General features: G+C 42.1%; 1 protein-coding gene and 1 non-coding gene across 13 annotated transcripts in view; both read right to left on the bottom strand.

Moving 5' to 3' along the window:
* The window catches only part of LAMA3 (laminin subunit alpha 3), a 211,988-nt gene that overhangs the window by 187,733 nt on the left and 2,659 nt on the right, over positions 1-21,596 (bottom strand). For 9 of the 12 annotated variants that reach the window (XR_012502026.1, XR_012502027.1, XR_012502028.1 and 6 more), the window contains exons 2-4: positions 14,768-14,851; positions 14,384-14,478; positions 9,918-13,523 (exon numbers count right to left, since the gene is read on the bottom strand). Coding sequence is in view for 8 of the 12 variants with exons in the window: in XM_074352160.1 (XP_074208261.1) it covers positions 9,918-10,220 (303 nt within the window). In the remaining 4 variants the exon portion in view is untranslated. Of the gene's footprint in view, positions 1-9,917; positions 13,524-14,383; positions 14,479-14,767; positions 14,852-21,596 lie in introns of those variants that run through there. The other 3 variants (XR_012502025.1, XM_074352155.1, XM_074352153.1) reach the window with 3 other exon arrangements.
* On the bottom strand, positions 18,613-18,686 carry TRNAD-AUC (transfer RNA aspartic acid (anticodon AUC)). Its single transcript has one exon. It is a non-coding gene; the product is annotated as a tRNA-Asp (tRNA).

Genomic DNA, 21,596 nt, shown 5'->3' with positions numbered 1-21,596 from the left:
AAGGCAGTCCTTCTCCACAGCTGACCTCAATCCTTCATGCTGCAACACTACACCACTCTTTTTATTTTGTCTTCAGTGAAGGTGGAGAACTGTTGGTTATAAACATCGGTATCATGGTCGTGAAGGCCCTGGCCTCATCTTTTCTACTCTGCTCTGTTTCAGCTACAATCCTCCTAAGCTACAGTGACAGGTGCCATATGTAACAGCCACGGAAAAACCGCACTCCAGCATGAAGGCGAGCAAGTGATCAAAGAAAAACGAGGCCGCCTATAACACCAAATGTGTGAGGGGTACCAACAGTTACTTCAAAGCCAGCCTGGTGCTCAGGGAGAGGGAACCAAGATTTTATCAGGTCCTGTTATTTCTATTAGAAAAAGGGCATTCAACAGATATATTTTTATTTAAATAAAAGCCTACTATTTGACCTAAAAGATAATGAAATAAAACAAGAGAAAGAAAAAATTAGTTCATGGCAATCTTACTAAAAGATTTTCCTAATGAGGTCTCCGAGCATTGTCCGCTACTTTTTCTGGTTAAAAACATTCATAATTCAATGTCACATTAAAGATACATTAAGTGATCAGCTGTCACAATGAATAGGGACGCTGCCTAGAAACAGGTGAGACATATAGAAAGGTTTTAAAGCCTAGAATTTTTGCATTCTCATCAAATCACTATGCAAACTACCCTGTGTAGAATCTTTGCCACCACTGTCTTTTGTGCACACACACAGCCCCTCAGCAATATTTAGTCTCTGCAGAGCCAATCCCAGGACATAAGGAATTGGATCTTTTGCTTCACAATCCCACCCCACCCTTCCCCTGATACAGCCCCCAGAGCCCTCACTAGTGCAGGAATCACCCAACCACTGGGCTCTGCTTAAACAAGGGATCCAAGGCTCACGGTACTGGTACCACCCCACCTGCGTTAGACCGTCCTTACTTCATGCCCCACTGACATGTTCTTCATATGTAAGGGCTACTCTCAGTGTGGGTGATCCCTAAATGTTTGTTTAGCCAAGAGCTCTCCTTATTCTGTTCAGGGACCACACTTTGAGTTATCAGACTGCAAAGTCTCAAAAGCAAAGCCCCTCTAGAACTGCCCAGAAGCTCCAGGCCCCCATCCTCCAGTCCCTCTTATACAGATGTCCCTTACACAGATAACTCACATGCTGACTGGTCACTAAACACGGCCGACTGACTGACAGCCTGGTTATCTGGCCTAAATACGAAGTTACTGCCATGGACTGAATATCCGTGTCCCCTCCCCAGATTCATATGTGAAGAGCTCACTCACTAGATGATGGTATTAGGATGAGGGCTCCACCTGCATAAGTGGGATTAGTGCCCTTATAAATAGAGAGACCCCCTCACCCTTCTCATCATATGAGGACAGACAGCAAAAAACAGCCATCAACGAACAAGTGGGTCCTCACCAGACAGTGAACCTGCCCACACCTTGACCTTGGACTTCCCAGCCTCCAGAACTGTGAGAAACAAATTTCTGTTGTTTACAAGCTACCCAATCCATAGTATTTTGTTATGGCAGCCCACATGGACTAAGACGGGCTGCCGTAACAAAGTACCACAAACTGGGCGGCTTAGAACAACAGAAGTTTATTGTCTCACAGCTCAGGAAGCTCAAAGTCTGCAGTCAGGGTGTCAGCAGGGCCCCTCTCCCTTTGAAATCTATGGAGGAAGGAGGCTTCCTTGCCTCTTCCAGCTTTGAGTGACCCAGTCCTGGTCCCTGGTCTCAGCTACAGCCTCAGACACCTCTACTTTGAAATTCAACACTCCAGGGCCACACCTGACTTCCAAAGGCAGGTTGTTGAAAGTTGGGTATTTTTTTTTAATCAAACAGCACTTCCATCAGGGTGCTGCTCCAATGGGAAAATTCTATAATGGTGCTGCCCTTTGAAAACCTCTTCAAAAGGCATCTATAAAGTGTCTACAACAGGCTGCCACAGGGAAGACAAACTGCAGGAAAATGTGGCCCCACCTTCAGGGAGCTTATGCTTGAATGAGGATACAGACATGAAAATCAATGGCTCCAAGGGGATGAGTGGAGTGAGTGAGGTGGTGCAGGGTTTGGCTGGAACAATGAGGGAAAAGCAGTTGGTAGCACAGCACAGCGGGTAAGAGCATGAACTCTGCAGCCAGAGTGCCTGGCTTTACCACACACCAGCTGTGTGACCTTGAACAAATCACTTCACCTCTCTGTGCTTCAGTTTCCTCATATGTACAATGAGCATGCTAGGAGTACCTCCTTCATCAATTGTTGTGAGGATTAAAAGTCAGTTTGTGAAAGGTGCTTTAGAACAGCACCAGGCTTCAGTAAGTGTTGTATAAGTGTGTGTTAGACTAATGCCCTGCACTAAACAGGGGAGTAAGTCTGCTGGTTAGTAGGCTGTTCTCCCTACTCACCACTCTGCCTGCTCTTATTTGGCATCACTTCTGTACACAGCATATGGTGCAACTTGAAAGTAACAGAGAATTAGTCTATTTCCTACTTCTTATAGTGAAGGTATGCATAGATAATCTAATTAAAACCCATATTTCTCTCACGCTAATATTCATTTATTAATTACACACGTATTTTCTAAGCATCTAGGATGGGAAAACCACTGAGAGAATATAATATGCTTATGACATTGAGAAACTGGCAGGACATGCGGGACTCAATGAGTTGGCTTTCCCCAGGGCAGGCTCCACCCTGTTGGCAGGAGGGATCTAATCAAGGATCTGCTAGCTCATGCACACAGCTCTATTTTGTGAAGCAGAAAAGGGCTCCCTGCCTCTGAGCAGATACAGCTTTGCCCAGGCTGGATTTTCAGCCCCCTTGGCCAGGAGCCCATGTATACAGCACAATCCAGGCAGATTCACTGACTAATACCACTGAGGTACCATTTAATAACTTTTTCCTCACTAGGCAGATGGTTCCAAAGGTTGAGCAAGAGTTAACACAGGTTTCATGAAAGCCTTCATCACAACCAGAAACACATTTAAGATTAACAACCTATTTTTCATTGGAAACCATGGAAACCAGATGACAGTGAGATGATATAAAGTGCTGAAAGGAAAAAACCAGTCAGTCAAGAATTCTATACCTGGTAAAATTAGTCTTCAAAAATGAGGGAGAAATTAACACATTACCAAATAAACAAAAGCTGAAAGAGTTTGTTGCTAGTAGACCTGCCCTACGAGAAGTGTTAAAGGGAGTTCTTTGAGCTGAAATAAAGGACATTAGACAGTAACTCAAAGCCATACAAAGAAATACAGAACACCAGTACAGGTAACTACATAGGTAAATACGAAAGCCAGCATTATTGTATCTTTGGTTGGTAACTCTTCTTCCTATATGATTTAAAAGACAAATGCATAGAACAATAATTATATTTTTATCTTGATGGGCAAGAAAGTGTAAAGATGTAATTTTGTGACAATAACATCATAAAAATTGGGGACAGACTTGTAGAGGCAGAGTTTTGGATGCTATTAAAGCTAAGTTGATATCAACTCAAATTGGATCACTATAAATTTAGAATGTTAATTGTAATCCCCAGAGAATGCACTAAGAAAATAACTTTTAAAAATTTACAGAATGGGAAATGAGGAGGAAGTCAAGATAGTACATTAGAAAAAGAAATTAAACACAAAAGTAGTAAAGGAGGAATTGAGGAACCAAAAAACATGTGACTCATAGAAAGCAAATAACAAAATGGCAGACGTAAGTCCTTCATTATCAGTAATCAATCTAAATGTAAATGGATTAGACTTACCAATTAAAAGCAGAGATTGACAGAATGGATTTAAAAAAAAACATATATATGATCCAAATATATGAGGTCTATAAGAAATTCACTTTAGTTCCAAAGACATAAATAAGTTGAAAATGAAAGGATATAAAAAGGTGTTCCATGTAAACAGTAACCAAAGGGAGTTAGAATGGATGATACTAACATCACACAAAATAGACATTAAGCCAAAAGTTGTTACAAGAGATAAAGGCAGACATTACACAATGATAGAAAGGCCAATCCATCAAGAAGATATAACAGTTTAAATATATCTGCACCAAACAAAAGAGCCTCAAATATACATGAAGCAAAGATCCATAGAACTGAAGGGAGAAATAACTCTATAATAATAGTTGGAGACATCAATGCTCCATTTTCAATAATGGGCAGTTTCTCAAAATCTTGAACTTCTGATATGATCTAGCAATTCCACTCCTAGGAATATACCCAAGATAACTGAAAACACACATCCCCACAAAGATTTGCTTGTGAATGTTCATACCAGCATTACTTATAACAGCCAAAGTCTAGAAACTATGCAAATGTCCATCAACTAGCAAATGGATAAAGAAAATGAGGTATAGCCATACAATGGCATACTGTTTCCTGCAAAAAAAGAGAGAAACAAACTACTAAATCATGCAACAGTATGAAAGAACTTCAGAATCATTATGCTGAATGAAAGAAGTCAGACACGAAAGACTACATGTTATGTGATTCCATTTATATGAAATTTCCAGAAATGGCAAATCTTTAGAGACAGAATTCAGACTAGAGACAGGAGCAGAAACTATGTGAACAGGCACAAGAGAACTTTGGGGGCTGTTGGAAATGTTCTAAAACCAGATTCTAGTGACAGTTGCCCAACTCCATAAACTTACTAAAAATGACTGAATTCACACTTACAATGGATGCATGCTATGGTATTTAAACCATGCTTCGATAAAGCTGCTAAAAATGACTCACAAGCCCCAATCTAGTTTTGGTAAAAGAAGTGAAGAAAACCCGTAGCTTTCACATTCATACATGCACTAAAGATATAAAACACACAAATGTATGTATATATATGCATGACTGGTACATTATGCTGTACAACAGAAATTGACACACTGTAACTGACTATACTTCAATAAAAATTTTTTTAAAGAGATATAAAACACACACAGTTATCCTTCTGTAATGGTTTAGGTGCAGTGCTCTTATAAGTGAGGGGCTGAAATTAATAACTTTTTGTCCTCTCCTTTCCCTGTGACTGTATTTCTTTTTCTCGGATTAAATGATCCACACTCTCAATGGCACTGGTGATTCAGAGCATGAAATAAAATCTTGCAATTCAAGAACTGCACATTCCCAGTTCTAACCCCTCACCAGCAACCCTGAAGGTCCATGAGCTCCAGTAACCTATGAGGTTTTGAGGAACAAATTTAAACTGCTGTTTAAATTTAAATTAAATTTCACTGGTGAGTGAACTCGCCAAAGGAAAACACTTACGTAGGCTTCAAACAATTTGTACACAAACTTTCATTGCTAACCTTTGGTTAATGTCCACAAACACACAACTATTAGGAAAATCATCTTTGAAAAAGGATCACTTATCCTTCAACTGCTGACTGTAATAATTTGAAGTTTCAAAATAACTCATTAATAATTTTTAACAAATATATCACTGGATATAGTAAATGTCTTAGATTTCCCCAAAATTTTCACATCAGTTTCACAAAGGAAAAGGCCCATGTCGAAGCTAATAAGTGGCTCTCTTTCACAATAGTTCTCTAAACAGAGCCTTAGTGAAGTTGTTTCCTGTTTATGGCTATTAATCCAAGTTACACGAACACACAACTGGGACTGCTTTGCGGCAAGCACGCTCACGCTTAGCCACAACTCAGGCGTTGTGTACTTCTCTATCAATATCATTCACGTTCCGTACAAATTTTTATGCATATATCAAAGCGCAAGGAAAGAACATATAAAAGATGTGTTGAACTGTCAGTGCACAAAATTGAGATCATATGTTTGGTAAATACGTACATTTCATTTCTTGTAAGCATAGTGCTTATGCCAAGCTAAACCAAACACAAGGTTATATTTTCAACATAGCTTTCCACTTCCATTTTATCATCACCTCTATCAGATATCAGTCTTCAGTCGTCCCTTGGTATCCATGAGGGATTGGACCAAAAGCTGCAGATACTTAAGTCCCTTATATAAAATGGTGCAGTATTTACATATAACCTACACACATCCTCCCAGATATTTTAAATTATCTCCAGATTATTAATAATATGTAATACAATGTAAATGCTATGTAAATAGTTGCCAGCTTAGGGCAAATTCAGGTTTTGTTTTTAGGAAAGTTCTGGGGTTATTTTGATCCACAGTTGGTTGAATCTACAGATACGAAACCCAACGATACTGAGGGCTGACTGTAATAATGTCTTTACATTCCATAGGTAAGTAAACATTTAAAATTAAAGCACAAAGTGACATATTTTGGTTGTAATTACTTTTCATCAGAACCAAATTAATTTGCATATTTTTCTTGTCTGCACTTCATATTAACTATAGCCTTCAACTCTATCTTCACTCCACCATCCTTTCATTCAATATTTTCCTATTCTGTTACAGGCTTTTGTTAAGCACCAAAGATTCAACCATGAAGCAGACAGACAGGATATCTGAATCACAGAGCTCTCAAACACCAAAAACTTAATGTCTGAGCAGTAACAAGTATATAAAATCTTACTTAATGAATCTTAAGTCCAGAGAAACCACAGCAAACATTTTTCACACAACAAACAAAATGCAGACTTGTTAAATGGCTTACCTGCTGACACATGCTACTATTCAAGTATCAGCACTGTTATTATAGAATAGAGACCATAAACCCAGCGTTTTTTCCTAAGATGTGACTTTTATCCATTTTTTACATTTTTCACAAAATCCATTTGGCCTGAAATTCTAAACCCTGGCTGGCCCCAAAGATTTAATTTTAGAAAGTTCAAAGAAATAGAACTATTTTAGTGAACTCTCCTCCAGTTCCCATCTTGAGTGTACATGTGCAGATTCAAGATGATCATCACTCAGGAACGACCAAATGATTAATCCCAGTCTCTCTTCCCTTCCCCCGCCCATCTCCCACCACCCCTCACTTTTCTGAAAGGCAGGTTTGCACCAGCTGCTGCCAATACTGGGCTAGAACAAGTGTCTGATAGCCCGGCTTCTGGAACTCACCTTCCCCTTGTCTCCAGCACGCTTCTCAATACCTGAGAATCTCCCACATCAGCAATCAGTGCACCTTCTCAAGCCCTCAACTGTGAAAGCAAAAGTGCTACTCAGCAGAGCTTTTGTTCATCCCTTATTTTTAGGGAACAAGAAGGTGTAACACCAGATACCATTCTTCTTCTGCAGGCTACCTCTTGGCCTGGAAATGCAGTCTGCTGAGTAACCTCAAAAAGTCACTTCCTACTCTGTTCAGGACTGTGGACCCAAGTTTAAGGATCTATTCTGGAAACTCAGAACAAGAGTTTTCAGAACAAGAAACATGACTTTTCTGAACTTCCAAAACAGTAGTGCCAGCCAATTACACTCAATAAAAATGCCAACTGAGGAGAAAGAGGGTTGGCCCATTTCTAGGCAAATCCAGGGAAGAAGAGGCAGCTGAAAATTTCCTTGATACCTTCCTTCTCCTTGCATTCACTCTCCCCACAATGAGAACAGTTCTCTCCAAAGCTGAGTGTGCCAGGCAACCCAGTGGGGGACAAGAAGGGAGCATTAAAACTGTTTATTTTACTTAAAAAAAGAAGAAATTTAGTTTTTCTATTTAATATGCAGATTGCTTAAGGGACTTCACCCAGCCCACAAGTCAGCTGGTCACAAGTCACCAAGAGTTCTCAGCGTCTGTTCAAGGGAAGGAGAGGAGCCATCATCTGATCATGACGCACCAAAGCTTACGAGGACCTTTGAATCCACGTGTGCATTTGGATTCTATTCTCCTAATTAGCAGAACAGTTACAACCTTGTACTGAAATGGGGCGTGACTATGAAATTCTTTTGGCTATACAGGTTCACTGGTTTGCTCATGGAAAGTTACTTAAAAGACCTCAAATTTAAAGATGAGTTACACTTTTTCCCCCAACAAAAATTCCAAACTGGCTAACTTTTTGCTGGAATGACAAGTGACATTATATACTACCCGACAGATATTTACAAAACAGAGGTACTTACTCTCTATCATCAAAGAAAAGTGTTATTTTTTTAAATGTGTGAAAAGGTAAATACTGTTCTAAAGAAATGTATGCTTTGGATGGAAAGAGCATTTTGAAAATTACATGTTTGGAGATGTTTCATCTTTTGTTGCTAAAAAGACAGAACTGTGTTACTCTAAAGGTTCTCATATTTGCACATCTTAAAAACACGGAAATACAATTCTATAACATTTAAATAGTTTCCAAAAGAAAAATGAGTTTTGAATCTACTGTTTATACATTAAAACACAATACTTTCCTGCCAGGAAGTACTGAATTCCACCTGAAAAATGAACATTCAGTAGCCAAGTTTCTACTTTAAAAAAAAAATGTTAGAATAATTGGAGGATGGAGCAGAAGTAAGAATACCATGATTGAGAAAACTCGTACAGGGTCCTAACTCTCAGAAAGGCCCCTCAGTTTAATGCTCTGCTATCACGATCTTGAAATTCATAAGTTTTCAACAAGGAGCTCCACGTTTTCATTTCACAATGTACTCTGTAAATTCTGCCTCTGTTCTGGAACTCAGGAGTCATGCAGTTCTTCCATTTAAATTTACATATGTTTGAGGTATCTTTTCGGTGACGACAACCACTAAATTCCAGTGTTCATGTAAAACCAACTTTGACTATATAGTAAGTGCAAAACTAAACTTGTCAAAAATAATTATATAGATTTACATCTGTATATTTGTTTATACTAGTTATATACAATAACAAAAATATTTAGAGATAGCAAAATTATTGGGTGCTGTTAATAAAGAAAACGAAGTATTTTCATCATTGTTATTTGGTTATTCTATTTTTGTATGTTTTGTAAGCACAAACTAATAAAGTCATATATGCATGTAACAAATAAATTAGCATATATTGTGTAAGAATATACTGCGTGTTCAACAACTTTCTATTTCTGGAAGTGCGTAGTCAAAAGACTTTCTAAAACACTGACCTAGACTATGAATGATAATCTTTCGCTTTAGGAGCCCAAACTCCAAAATTACTCCCTCTTCCGGCAAACACTTTACTCAACAGTATTTCCCAGGAGAGGGAGGGAGGCAACGATGGCTTTATGTAAAGAGGATTTGGAGTTGAGACTGGGTTCAAATCCAGGTGCCCTACTTTATGACGCAGGCACACTTCTTAACCTGCTCACTTACTCCAGCTCCCAGCGCACGTGTGAGGGTCGCGTGTGTAAGGACCTGGCACACTTCCAGGTGCTGAGGAAGCAGCAGCGACACTAGCGCTCACACAGGTGTTCGTGCGAAGAGGCTCTCATGGGCTCCGAGCACCGTGTTTCTCTCTGTCCATCTCATATGCCCCCATGACTCTGGATGGCGGCGCTTCGGGCGGTGGGGTGAAGTGCGTTTTTTCCGTGAGACCGGAGTGGTCTAAAAGTTCTCTCTTAAAATACGCCACGGAATCTAACTGCTACCACCTTCTCTGCATAAGGTCGGGGAGACAAAGAGCCTCGAAGGAGGGGCGCCGGTGAAGCCCAGGGGACTTAAGGCCTGGCCAGGCGCTACCTGGGTGACGAAGGCAGGAAGGACCGCAGTTCACTGCATCCCTGGAGCGCGCGGCGTCGGACTTTCCTCCTGGGCTCGCCCAGACTTACCTCAGCCTTCACTCACCTCGCGCGCGTTTCCCATCCGGGCCTCGGGCGGCGCGGCGGCGAGGGCGGCGCTCCCTGAGGGTCACTCCCGGGTCACTGCGCCCACCTCCCGGGGTCGCCGGCACGCGCAGGGGTTGGGGAGCACTGCGCGGCGGCCTCGGGTCACGAGAGTGCGGGGAAAGGCCCAGCCCCTTCGCCCCGCGGGGCCGGCCCGTGAGGGGAGGGAGCCCGCCGTCCCCGCCGCCCCCCGCTCTCGCCCCGGACCTTACCTGGATGGTGTGGCCGCTGCTCGGGGCGGTGGGCCCCCCGACTAACTTGCAGTAAAGCTCGGGCCGGGGCCGCGCCCCTCCCGGCTCCCGCTCCCCGCAGGTGGCGGTGGCCCAAATCTTCGCCGCCTCGGCCAGGTTGAAGTAGGGCGGGTGCAAGCTGCGCGGGGCCCGGGCCGGTGGGTCCCGGGCCGGTGGGTCCCGAGCGGCCGCGCACACAACTGGAGGCAGCAGCGGCACCAGCAGCAGCAGCGGCGGCAGCACGGACCCGGGTGCCCAGCCCCGAGCCCGCGCGGCCGCCGCCATCCCGCCGCGCGCGGTCCTCCTGCCTCGGCGGCCCGCGGAGGGGCTCGGGGGCACCGCGGTCCCGGGGCACGAGCCTCACGCGACCAGCGAGCGCTGCCCGGGTGTGGGCGGAGGCTCCGGATCCGCGCCGACGCCCACGCCCCACGCGCCGGGAGCCCGGGGCCAGTGGGCGGCTTCTCGCGTTTGGAACGTGCCGCGGCCGGAGCGGGCACCCGCCCGATCAGGAACTGACAGCGCCCGGCCTTGGCCCGCAGACGTCGTCGCTGCAAACTTCGCGCGCGGGGAGGGCGGAAGGCGTTCCCGGCTCCCAGTCTGGCAGCTGAAGCGGGGGCCCGGACCGCTCCAACTTCCCACGGCCAAGGCAGAGATTAGATACTCCTCTTCTGCAGATGATGGACCAGGGGTAAGGGAGAAGGACGCTTGAGGCGAATGGGGTGAGACAGCAGAGGCAACTGCCACTGCCTGCAGAACTTACACCGAAGACATTGTGGCTTCCCAGACGAGTCTCAATTGTCAAAGAACAAGTCCCTCAATTCTCAGACACCGTGTATGGCGCTGCAGCCACATACTGAGTATGGGATCAAAGAAGCTCCGGGGAATAGGGAGTGGCGGAACGTACACAATTTGGAGACAGCCAATAGTGCCAGTTTGCCAAACCGTAGAGGTACTTTGGAGGAAATCCTTTAGACGCCCAATCTGCCATATTTTACAGAGATGTTGAGTATCTGACTCGAGCTGTCCGTCTCTGAGCAGAGGGTAGAATCCCCCACCTACCAAGGGCTGAAGCTTGGTCTCCTACTCAGGACATCCGACCCAAACGGAGCCCATGAACGCCCTCTAACAAGTAGAGGAGGGTGTCTTTGCTGCAGATCAGGAAGGACAAAAGTGTCCCCAGAGGAAGCAGGACTGAAAACTTAGAAAGACGGAGAAGGAAAAAAGAGGGAAGGTCGGGGAGCGCTGCTTGGAGACAGACTGAGATACGGCTTAAAATGGCACAGCTGAAAGGAGAGAGAACTAACCAGTACAGCGATTAAATAGTGGGGTATGTTGTAGAAGAAAGTGTGTATATTTCATCTTCTGTTCTTCAATAATAAAAAGAGGGGGAAAGGAATTTGTGAGCAGAACACAAACAGAAGAAGCTATAAAGGCGGATAAGTTGACTCCATAAAAAATAAAAGTGTGTACCTCAAAAAGTGAACCAAACAAAAATAGAAAACAGATGAGGAAGGAGAAAATTTATGCCATGAATGGATTAATGACTTTCATATATAATTTTTTTTACAAAATAATTACAAGAAGCTGAAAACTCGTGGCTAAGAAACCTAACAATTCACAGGAAATAATTTTTTTTAAACTAACAAACATCTAAGAGAAGTTTGACCTTTCTGAGAATTGAAATGCAAGCAAAGTACCAGTGAGACTCATGTTTCACCTATCAAACTGGCAAAGATTTTTTTTAATGATAAAACTGAAAGTTGAAGAGAATTCAGGGAATCCAGTATAACACCACTGGTAGAAGTGAAAACCATATAACCTTTCAGAAGGACAATTTTTGCAGTGACTTAGCAAACGGCTTTCAAGGTGCATATATTTTGCCTTAACAATTTCACTTGCATAGATTTATATCCAGGAAATAATAAAGTAAGTTGGCAAAGATTTAATGGCAAAGACTTATCAGAGATATCTGTAGTTTTTTTAAGTTTAAAAGAATCTAAATTCCAATAATAAGGAGGTGGGTAAATAAATATGGTATAACGGTGTAGTTCACTATTACAAAGTCATTAAAATGATGTTATAGAAGTATATTTTCTGAGAGAAAGATGGTCACAATATTTTAACATTATTTAACATTAAAGAGGATATAAAATAATATATATGTACAAAAAGCAATTGTATTTCTAAACACTAGCAAGAAACAATTCAAAATGAAATTAAGAGCGATTCCATTTACAATAGACTTAAAAAGAATAAAATTCATAGTAATAAACTTAACAAAAGAAGTGCAAGACTTAACATTTAAACAATGTTACCATGTGACCCACCAATGCCAATCCTAGGTATATATTCAAGAGAACAGAAAACATATCCACACAAAAACATGTACCAGGATGTTCATTTGCAACATTCATAATAGCCAAAAAGTTAAAAATCCAATGTTCATCAGCTAATGAAAAGATAAACAAAATGTGGTATATTCATACAATGGAATACCATTCAGCCATAAAAAGTAGTGGCTGATACATGCTATATCATAGGTGAGCCTTGAAACCATTACACGAGGTGAAAGAAGCCAGACACGAAAGGCCACATATTGTAATGGGGAGTAACTGCTAATGGGTATGGGGTTTCTTTTTGGAATGATGAAAATGTTCTGGAATGGTGGTGACGGTTGTATAACTGTGAATATACAGCTGACCCTTGAGTGACATGGATTTGAACCACATAGGTCTACTTATATGTGAATTTTTTTTCAATAAATAGTTACTATAGTATTACACAATCCTTGATGCAGAACTGGGGATACGGAGGGCCAACTGTAAAGTTATACTTGGATTTTCAGCTGGAGGAGGGTCAGCATCCCAACCCCCATGTTGTTTAAGGGTGAGCTGCAGTACTAAAAACACTTTAAAAGTCAGTTTATGGTGTGTGAATTATATCTCAATACAGGTGTTATTAAAAGAATTTTGCAGAACCAAGATATATATTACATATAAAAAGTACACATGAATGTGTGCATGTGCGCACGTGTGTGCGTGCACTCGAGTGTGTGTGTGGCAGCGGACTCAGAGAGATTTTGGAGGCTATACAATGGCATATTCAAGAGTGAACAGATGGGATGGGGAGAAGGGACTTTTTGGGGGGGTTTTTTGGTTGTTGTTTTGTCTATATTTTAAAAAATATTTCCAATAATGAACCTACATTGCTTTACCCTAAGAGAAACTTTCACATTTCAGTCAATCAACTGAACGAATGCCCAGCACTACCTGGAGGAGTCCTGCCTAGGTGACGTGGTCCTATCTAAGTTGATGAAACAAGACTGAGAGAAAGTGAGAAAGATTTTACGAAAGTGAGAAAGATTTTACATTCTTTTTATTAAGTCCTTCCAGACACAAGATTATTTGAAGGAAAATATTTGACAAATGGCTAAGATTCCAAAATTATTTTATTAATATGCAGCCAGTAACTCGCCACAATGCCCGGGCTGTTCACTGAGATGTTCTGTTGTCGGAATCCTCAGCTGTAGAACCGACCATCTGTGGCTTCCAGTCAATGCTTCTTCCTCTTAGAACTTTGTGTTTTGCTCTAAAAGGCAACAGTTAAGATGGGAGAAGGTATAGCTCAGTGGTAGAGTGCATTCTTAGCATGCACGAGGTTGTCGGTTCAATCCCCAGTACCTCCATTTAAATAAACCTAATTACCTCCCCTCCCCAAAAAAGAACATAAAATAAATAGAAAACATAAATAAAGGCAGCAATTAAGAGCATGACACACAAATCGCTGTATTGTATGTGACAATATTTCTCTTTGACATGTAGGAATAACTTTGTGCCATGGGTACGATAGGTGTGTTTGCCCACTGAGAACAGCTTTAAAGGTGAACAAATAAAAGCCACGTATCTAAAGTTCATGTTTGTCAGTAAAGTTATCTCTCTCAAGATTATGCATCCAAAACAAACATCCCGGGGGCACTTTCCCTCCACAGTTCTAGGTATCGGGAGATGCAATGGGAATGACCTTCTGGCGGGGCACGGGGAGAAAGGCGGCTCTGAAGTCTAAACCAAGAAATGTATGAACAAGTGCTTTCAAACACTTAAGCAGCCAATAGAAGGCACAGTTTTGTTTTTACGGCAAGACAGGGGCTGTTATGTTTAAATGGGGAAAGATGATGCTTGAAGAAATTAAATGACTTGCCCACGTTTTAAGGAAAATAGGAATAATGAGCAGGACCCAGGCCTTCTGATTCTCAGTACTTGCTCCTAGGAGAGGGGACAGAGGCAGAAGCCACCTGGGTGAGGCCCATCGGAGGTGCAATGGCTGCAGAAGTGTCCCAGGCACAAGAGGAGCTATTGGTTTACTTAGCCCAGAGGAGTGGGTGCTACAGACATGCAGAGTGGGGTGTAAACAAACCCAAACTAACACAGTGAATCTGGGGTTTGACTGACCTCTCAATACTTTAGGAGTGATTCATGCATAGCTACATCCTCCAGATCTTAAGACAGAAGTGCGACTTGCCATGCCATTGTTGAAAAGAATTTGCCTGGAATCAAGAATGTGGGAGGGTGGTAAACTCACCGTCCTGCAAGGGCATAGCCAAGCTCCATCACGTCCCTCTAGTGCAGCCACGGGCCTGACCTTATACTCCTGACTGATGCTCCTTTAAGTCCCAGCATAGGTTTTCTCCCTCTCCTTCCTTCCTACTCTCTCCCCAACACAGCAGCTTTCCCTTCGGCCCTCCCAAGTCGTCCTGGAAATATGAACTGGGATTACACATCCTGGGACCTGCTTATTATGACCGTTCTTCTTAAAATGGTACTGTTATACCATACCTTCCCGTTGCCTTGGTTCCGCTTGAAAAACAGGTTGCAGTTTTCCTCTTTTAGCATCACTTCATCGAGAAAACAGTGACATCGCTTGAGGCCAACAGCATATGTAGGTCACCAACAGTGATGAAAAGGATACAAACAAAACAGTAAAGGCAGATGTTACTGCTTTTTGTAATACCGCATGTCTGGTGAGACCTCTCCTTGAAAACCAGAGGGAACTCGGCAATGAGGAAAGTTCTGCTGTCCGACTGGCTGGCTTCACTGCAAACCCCATGATCGATAGCATCTTTTGGAACCCAACCATCCTATCATAAAATATAGGAATATCATATATATATTTATATCCTCTTATTACTCTTGGCCCATGATGTCCTGTTTTGAAAGAATTTCACTAACTGTATTTCTTAACAAATATTTTCCATATTATCAAAGATCTATATAACTGCCAATACAGGCTTTTACTTTGCATAAAATAATTAGTGTAACCACGGGAGCTTTCATCATTCCAGCCCAAAGTGAAGAACGTGAATTTCCATTAGCCTCTGTCGCCCTACACTAAATAAAGGCAGGATTTCTACTAGTTGTTTTGAAAACAGAATTGCCCATAGACCCCTGGGCTTTGGAAAACACAAATCTACCACCTGCTTTTATTTAGAGATAAAAAGTCAAGGTTAAGGGACTTGACCAAGTCCTCATTACCATGAAATGGTGTCCAGAACCCAGCCTGTGCCTGTCTGGGATTACAGCACACCTCACCCCCACTGCCTTCCGTGGTGGGCCTCCCTGCTCCGGATCCCTAGATCCAATGACCCCTTGTAAAGCAGTGATGCTCCCTTGGCACATGGCCTGTGTCTGGTTCACTGTCTCAGCTCAGAACCCCCAGTGTTAACCAAACCAGAGCTGAATTCTCCATATCCTATGTTTGAATTCCCAGTATGCCAATGCTCACAGCAGGCAGATTCCTGCTTCGGTTGGAACCTTGACACTGGTACCTCCCGTTAGGGCACTCCCTGGTAGTCAGCTCTGCCAGAGACCCTGTGAAGAATTCACATTCCAATTGCATGAATTTCCTCTCCAGCTCTTGCTTCACACACTCCAGTCTGGCCTTTGTGTGAAATATGCAGTTGGGCCGAGAAGGTAATTTTATACATTTGTCATTAAGGAGGCTTCCTTTTTCCACCCCAGGTGTCTGTGACTACAAGCAGTAGTGCAGGATAAAAGAAAGCCTACACTTCAGTAATAGTATCTCTTCTTTACAGAGACATTTTTCCCATCAGCCCAGAGCTAACCCTGAAAGATGAATGGGTGGAAGCCATTATTCTCCGTTTGTGGATGAGTCAAAATAAGGTCGTGAGGAATTAAATCAACTGGTTTAGGCTTAGTGGAGATTCAAGAAATGGAGGCTTTATTCTCTTGACATGAAAGTTAAGTAATTTATCTGGGAGAGATTTTGAGTGAAAATTAGAAAGCAGCCTCTAAATTATCCTCTTGAGTCATTTTCATGTTTCCCCCTTTGGGGCCACTGTAAGTTTATGGATTTGTACCCAGTTGAATGGTCTCTGTGACCACAAGAGGTACCACTACTGGCAGTGTTCAGCCACACTATACTTTGTTTCCATGTCCGAAATACCTCACTTCAGAGACATGCATTTTGGTAAGAATTTGCCCAACAGATCCAATAAAGGGTTATTTCACCACAAAAGATGAAAACTCTTGTGGACAGAGGCTGGGCCAAAGATTTTTTTTCCTTTGTAACCGTTGATATCTCTATAGAAGTGCCTTTTACACAGCAGCAGGTTGATAAATATTTGTCAAAATTCAGGTTGAATTAATTTCACTTGAACCCTAGAACATAGGGTTAACAGACAATTTTGTAAACAGTATAATCACTGAAATCTCTTATCACTTAATGCTCTTTAATAACCCTCTAAATGCTGAGCAATTCGTAGAGCAATGGGGGTGCTAACTTCTTAAGAAGCAGATTCAACTTGCTCATTTCTCTATTTTTACTCTAAACTTATAATGGAGTACTGAATGATATTCATGGGACTCACAGCTTATTTCCTTATCTCTCACAGTGTGTTCTTCCATGGAGCCAAATTCCAAAGATGATTCTGAGGGTGGCTGGTTAGACAGCCAGGCCCATATGGAAAATGTGAATAAACTTCATGCATGGCTTGGAAGAGCTGGGAGGAGATGAGAGAGGGACAGTCAATGGTATGTAAATAATGTGAAGAGATGAAGAAAAGAAATACCAAAGGGTCATGGAGACTCTCAACATCACCTAGCCTGGTGTGATAGAAATGACTGTCTGCCCACTAGGATTGGTGCTCCCTTTCTACAGTGTAAAGCTGTTTCTGGAAGTGGTCCCAGCAATATATTTCCCACTCCATTTACATCTAGGTGGGATTGTGTGACTGATTTTGAGCAAATGAAAAGTGAGGAGAAATGGTCCATAAAAACCTCTCGCATGATCCTGCATGTTCTACCTCGTTTCCTGCCTAGAAGCAAAGGGCTCCAATGCCCTAGGAGCTGGAGAGCAATGAGATGGAAGGAGCCTGGGTCCCATGCGGGAGGTTACCCCACACACCTACACTGGGCCCTTATAAACAAGAAATAGACTTTCATTAAATTAAGCCGCCAAGAGATGGGGGTTTATCTGTCATTGAAGTAGTTAGTGTTGCCTTAACTAATACATCTGATTGAATTATTAATGTCGTAATATTTGTACATATACAAATATTACCCAGGACTCTCCCCTTGCCCTCAAAGTTGGCCACTCCTGTCACAGCCTATGCAGCATACTCTCCACACCTCTGTTGTAGCATTTAGATCTACCTCCTTACTAGACAGTGAGCTCTTTGGGGGGCAGGGACCAAGTTTCATTCATTTTGTATCCCCAGGGTCTGGTAGGGTGTCTGGAACAGAAGTAGGGTCCCTAAAATAGAGTCAGTGATCTTTCTTCCCTGTTCTTTGGTACTTCATATCTGGGAGAACTTGCTACTCCGAATGCCATCTCATTCCCCTCTATTCGGCACAACTATTCAGTTGTAACCCCCTCCCAGTGCAGTTGAATGCAGCCCTATGGCCAGACTGTAGGTGATGGTTACGAAAGACAAGGAGAACTAGGCAGAGGCTGACAAATTGACTTGCAAATCACTCACCTTCTTAAAGGACAGAGACTCGGGATTGGGAAAGTATAATCACCTTTCTCTAAATATCTGAGTGCCCTTGTTCTCTGCATTCATGAAGCCAGTGTCCTCCACCCCCGACAGGAGGACTAGTAGAGCCAAACGCTTTTTGTAGTCAAGTCTGCCTGCTCAGACTTGGATTGTTCATGGACCGTTCCAATCCTGAAACCACATCTCCTTATGATGAAAGCGTCATCAGTACAAGGCATGACTAAAAGTGTGACATTCTTTACCACTTTATATTCTGTATGGCTCAGTTCAGCACATGATTATATTCTGTCTTACACTGTTTCCAACAGTAAATATTATTTGTATTCAACTCTATTGCAGGTACCCTGAATACAAGAAAAATGTGTCTTCCATACCATCTTGCATGCTGATGATGACTTAATAAGTGCTCAGTAAGTATTTACGGATTGATCAGTTGGCTTGGTTGGTGTGATCTGGTGAGTTTTTATAGCCCTACATGCCATTGAGAACTTGCAAATGCTAATGCCATTTTACAAAGCTCTCAAAGATCAGCTGGATTTTCCAAGTAGCCTAATTCTGCTTAATTCAGAAAAATAAAATTTGTATTTATAAAACTGTCAAAAAAATTTTAAAGTTTGTTTGTTTGTTTGGGACAGGAGGTAATTAGGTTTATTTATTTATTTTTAGAGGAGGTACTGGGGATTAAACCCAGGACCTCGTGCATGATAAGCATGTGCTCTACCACTTGAGCTATACCCTCCCCTCAAATTTCTTTTTAATTAAAAAATTTTGTTGTTTTATAATTGTTCCATTGGTGGCCCCCAATGAACCATGCCTCTCAGAACTCCTGCCCTCACGTTGTTCCTTCCCATATGGAGTCTGAGTTTGGTCATATGACTTGCTTTGGCAAATGAGATATTAGTACATGTGATGCAAGCAGAGATTTGATGAGTCCTTGTCACCTTAGAATTCTCCCTCTTGGAACCCAGATTGCGTGCTGTAAGGAAGCCCAGCTACCCTGCTGGAGAAAGAAGGTATGTAGAGAGAGGTCCTGGAATATGTGAGACCATGCAAAGCATGTGAGTAAAGCCAAACTGGTCATCACAGCCCCATGTAAGCCATCAGATCACGGCACCTGCATGAGAGAGCCCAGATGAGACAGCAGAACTGTCCAGCCAATTCCAGCCCAGGTTGCTGAATCATGATCAAATGAAGAGCTGTTTTAAGCCTGTGTTTTTAGGGTGGTCACTGATGCAGCAGTAGACAACCACAATAGTCAGAATCTTGTCTCATCTTATTCATCAATATGAGCTGATCAGTATCACCTACTGTTTGCAGGTTCTATTCTTAAATGCCTTGAGTTAGCATTAAAGGTGAAATATAGAAGACTCTTTCCAATTTGGGAGAGGAAATTTTTTTTATTTCTAGACATGTCTGGGAAACAGATTTTAGAATTTGACTTTTGCATTCAGAAGTTTTTCTATGTTTAACATCTTTATGACAAATTAAGTTGATCGCTTCTTTTTTGTTTTGTTTTGTTTTGTTTTTCCTGGCTTTTGCTAATGGGTAATTATCTGGGGAAAAGAAAATTTGAATCTCATGAGTTTCATGCCCTGTTTTTCACTCTTACTAAAATGCTCTTTTAACTTCATTCCAAGTCAAAAAAAAAAAAAAAAGTTCTTGTGAATATGCCGTCTGCCACGGCATCAAGAACAGTGCCAGAAAGGACAATCCTATAAAAATAGATTTCTTCATTCTGTATCTATGTGAATTCCACACAGTCAGATACTCCTTTATAGCTTTCTTGTGAATCATAGTTTTCCTCTGAAAGTGGGTTTTTCACCATTTGTGATCTTCTTTTTCAAGCAAAACCTCGGCTTCATTTTTTTTTCCCCTTCAGCCTGGTTTTATATTTTATATTTCCTTCTTTCATTCTTTGTAAACCTTTCATAGGTTGGTCTTTGAAGGAAGAATCTCTCCCTTATCTCTCAGCTGCGAAATGTGTGGTTTACCTTGAATCAGAGCCCTTTAATAGTTTCATCAAGCATTGGAAAGTCCATTAACATGATAGGCAAAAAAGAGTTTTAAAATTGAAAGAAAAAGCAGCCAAAGCTAGTTTTTCAGTTGCTAAGATGGTTCCAGAATGGTCATGCCTTGTTCAAATCGTTTCTAATCAAAGTGTGATCTGTGGACCAGTGCCAGTCCATGAACCATGTTGCAATGAGAAAAGCACAAAAATTGAGAGTATTTATAAACCTTGTTAGTGATTCAATATTGCCATGACATTCAACTATGTGATCATTTTTCTTGTAACCCAGTTTTATTGTAATTACAATTATTGGTCAACAATGGATTGGAATTTTTAAAAATGGTCTTTCTTCACACATAGTTTAAAAAGCACTAGACCAAATGATCTCCCCAAATGACCTTCCAGCCTCAGGCCTAAAACAGTGTGGGACCCAGAGTGGACAGTTAAAAAGCATTTGTTGATTGATGTTTCCTTGGTGGACAGTTTCTAATCCTGTGATGCTCTGATATTATATTAAATCTTTACCATTCACTAGACTATGCATACAACAAATACAAAAAGCCAGAGTTTTACAACCTTTTTTAAAAGGGCACGAAATAACCTGCCTAATTCCCTTGGCTCGGTATGAGTAATTAATTACACCCAAGTTTAGCAAACTCAAAAGAAATGACACATACCTTAAAGTTAAAATTAGCTTTCACTTACTCCACAATAACACCTACTGATTAAGCTGTCTTTGAGCAGGGCGACGGCAGAAGGTGTTGAGCGCGATGTAAGGACTAAATCCATGACTCATTCCTCATGAAGAATCAATGCATCATTGGGTTCTATCAGGTGAAAGTTACTCCTCACACTTAGTGCAGGGGGACAGACTTCTTTAAGTTCTGTAGCTCAAAATCGCTCTGTGTCCTTGAGAACCTTGGCTTACGCAGATTAAGAAGGTCTGAACGTCCGGCAGGTATGACATTCTTGGTGTGTCGGTCTCTTCCTTCCCCACTTGCACGTCAGCTTCAGGGTGGTGTGGCTGTTGGTTTTGCTCTCACATGTGCCCCAGTCCCATTAAGTAGGTTATTACCTCCTCCCTGTGTGACTTTAGGCAAGCCACTATATGCTTCAGATCATTCATTGGAAAAAATTTTTAATGAAGACAAGGACACTGTGAAGATTAAGTGATGGAATATATGCAAAGGTGTCTGTGGTAGCGCTGGACCAGCCTCTCTTGGAGCTCACCTCGCCCCCACTTCCCTGACCTCGCTTCCACCACACAGTGCAGTGTGGTAGTTAAGCCCACAGACGGCAGCGTTATAGACTTGGGCAGAAGTCCCAGCACCCTCATCACTAGCTTCTGTGACCTTGTGACTTCGGGCAAGTTATTTAAGCTCTTTAAGTCTCAGTTCCTTCATCTGAAAAAAATGTTATTCGTGGTATGAGGTTTGTGACCACTGAACGAAGTCATCATTCTAAAGGGTCAAGGCAATGCCAACACGTAGTACGCCTCCCACAAGGCCAGCTCTCGCCCCACGCCCAGTTCCAGAAACAAGTTTTGACCCATCGTGTCTGCATGTCCACCCAGGTGCCTGCCTAGGATCCTGATTTCTCAGAACCTGGAGACTTTCTTCTTTCTTTCCATTAAACATCAGTC

This window comes from Camelus bactrianus, chromosome 24 (genome assembly GCF_048773025.1).
Source record: "Camelus bactrianus isolate YW-2024 breed Bactrian camel chromosome 24, ASM4877302v1, whole genome shotgun sequence".
NCBI lineage: Eukaryota > Metazoa > Chordata > Mammalia > Artiodactyla > Camelidae > Camelus > Camelus bactrianus.
The sequence above is the reverse complement of the archived record's forward strand: the minus strand, read 5'-3'. Positions and strand labels throughout refer to the sequence as shown.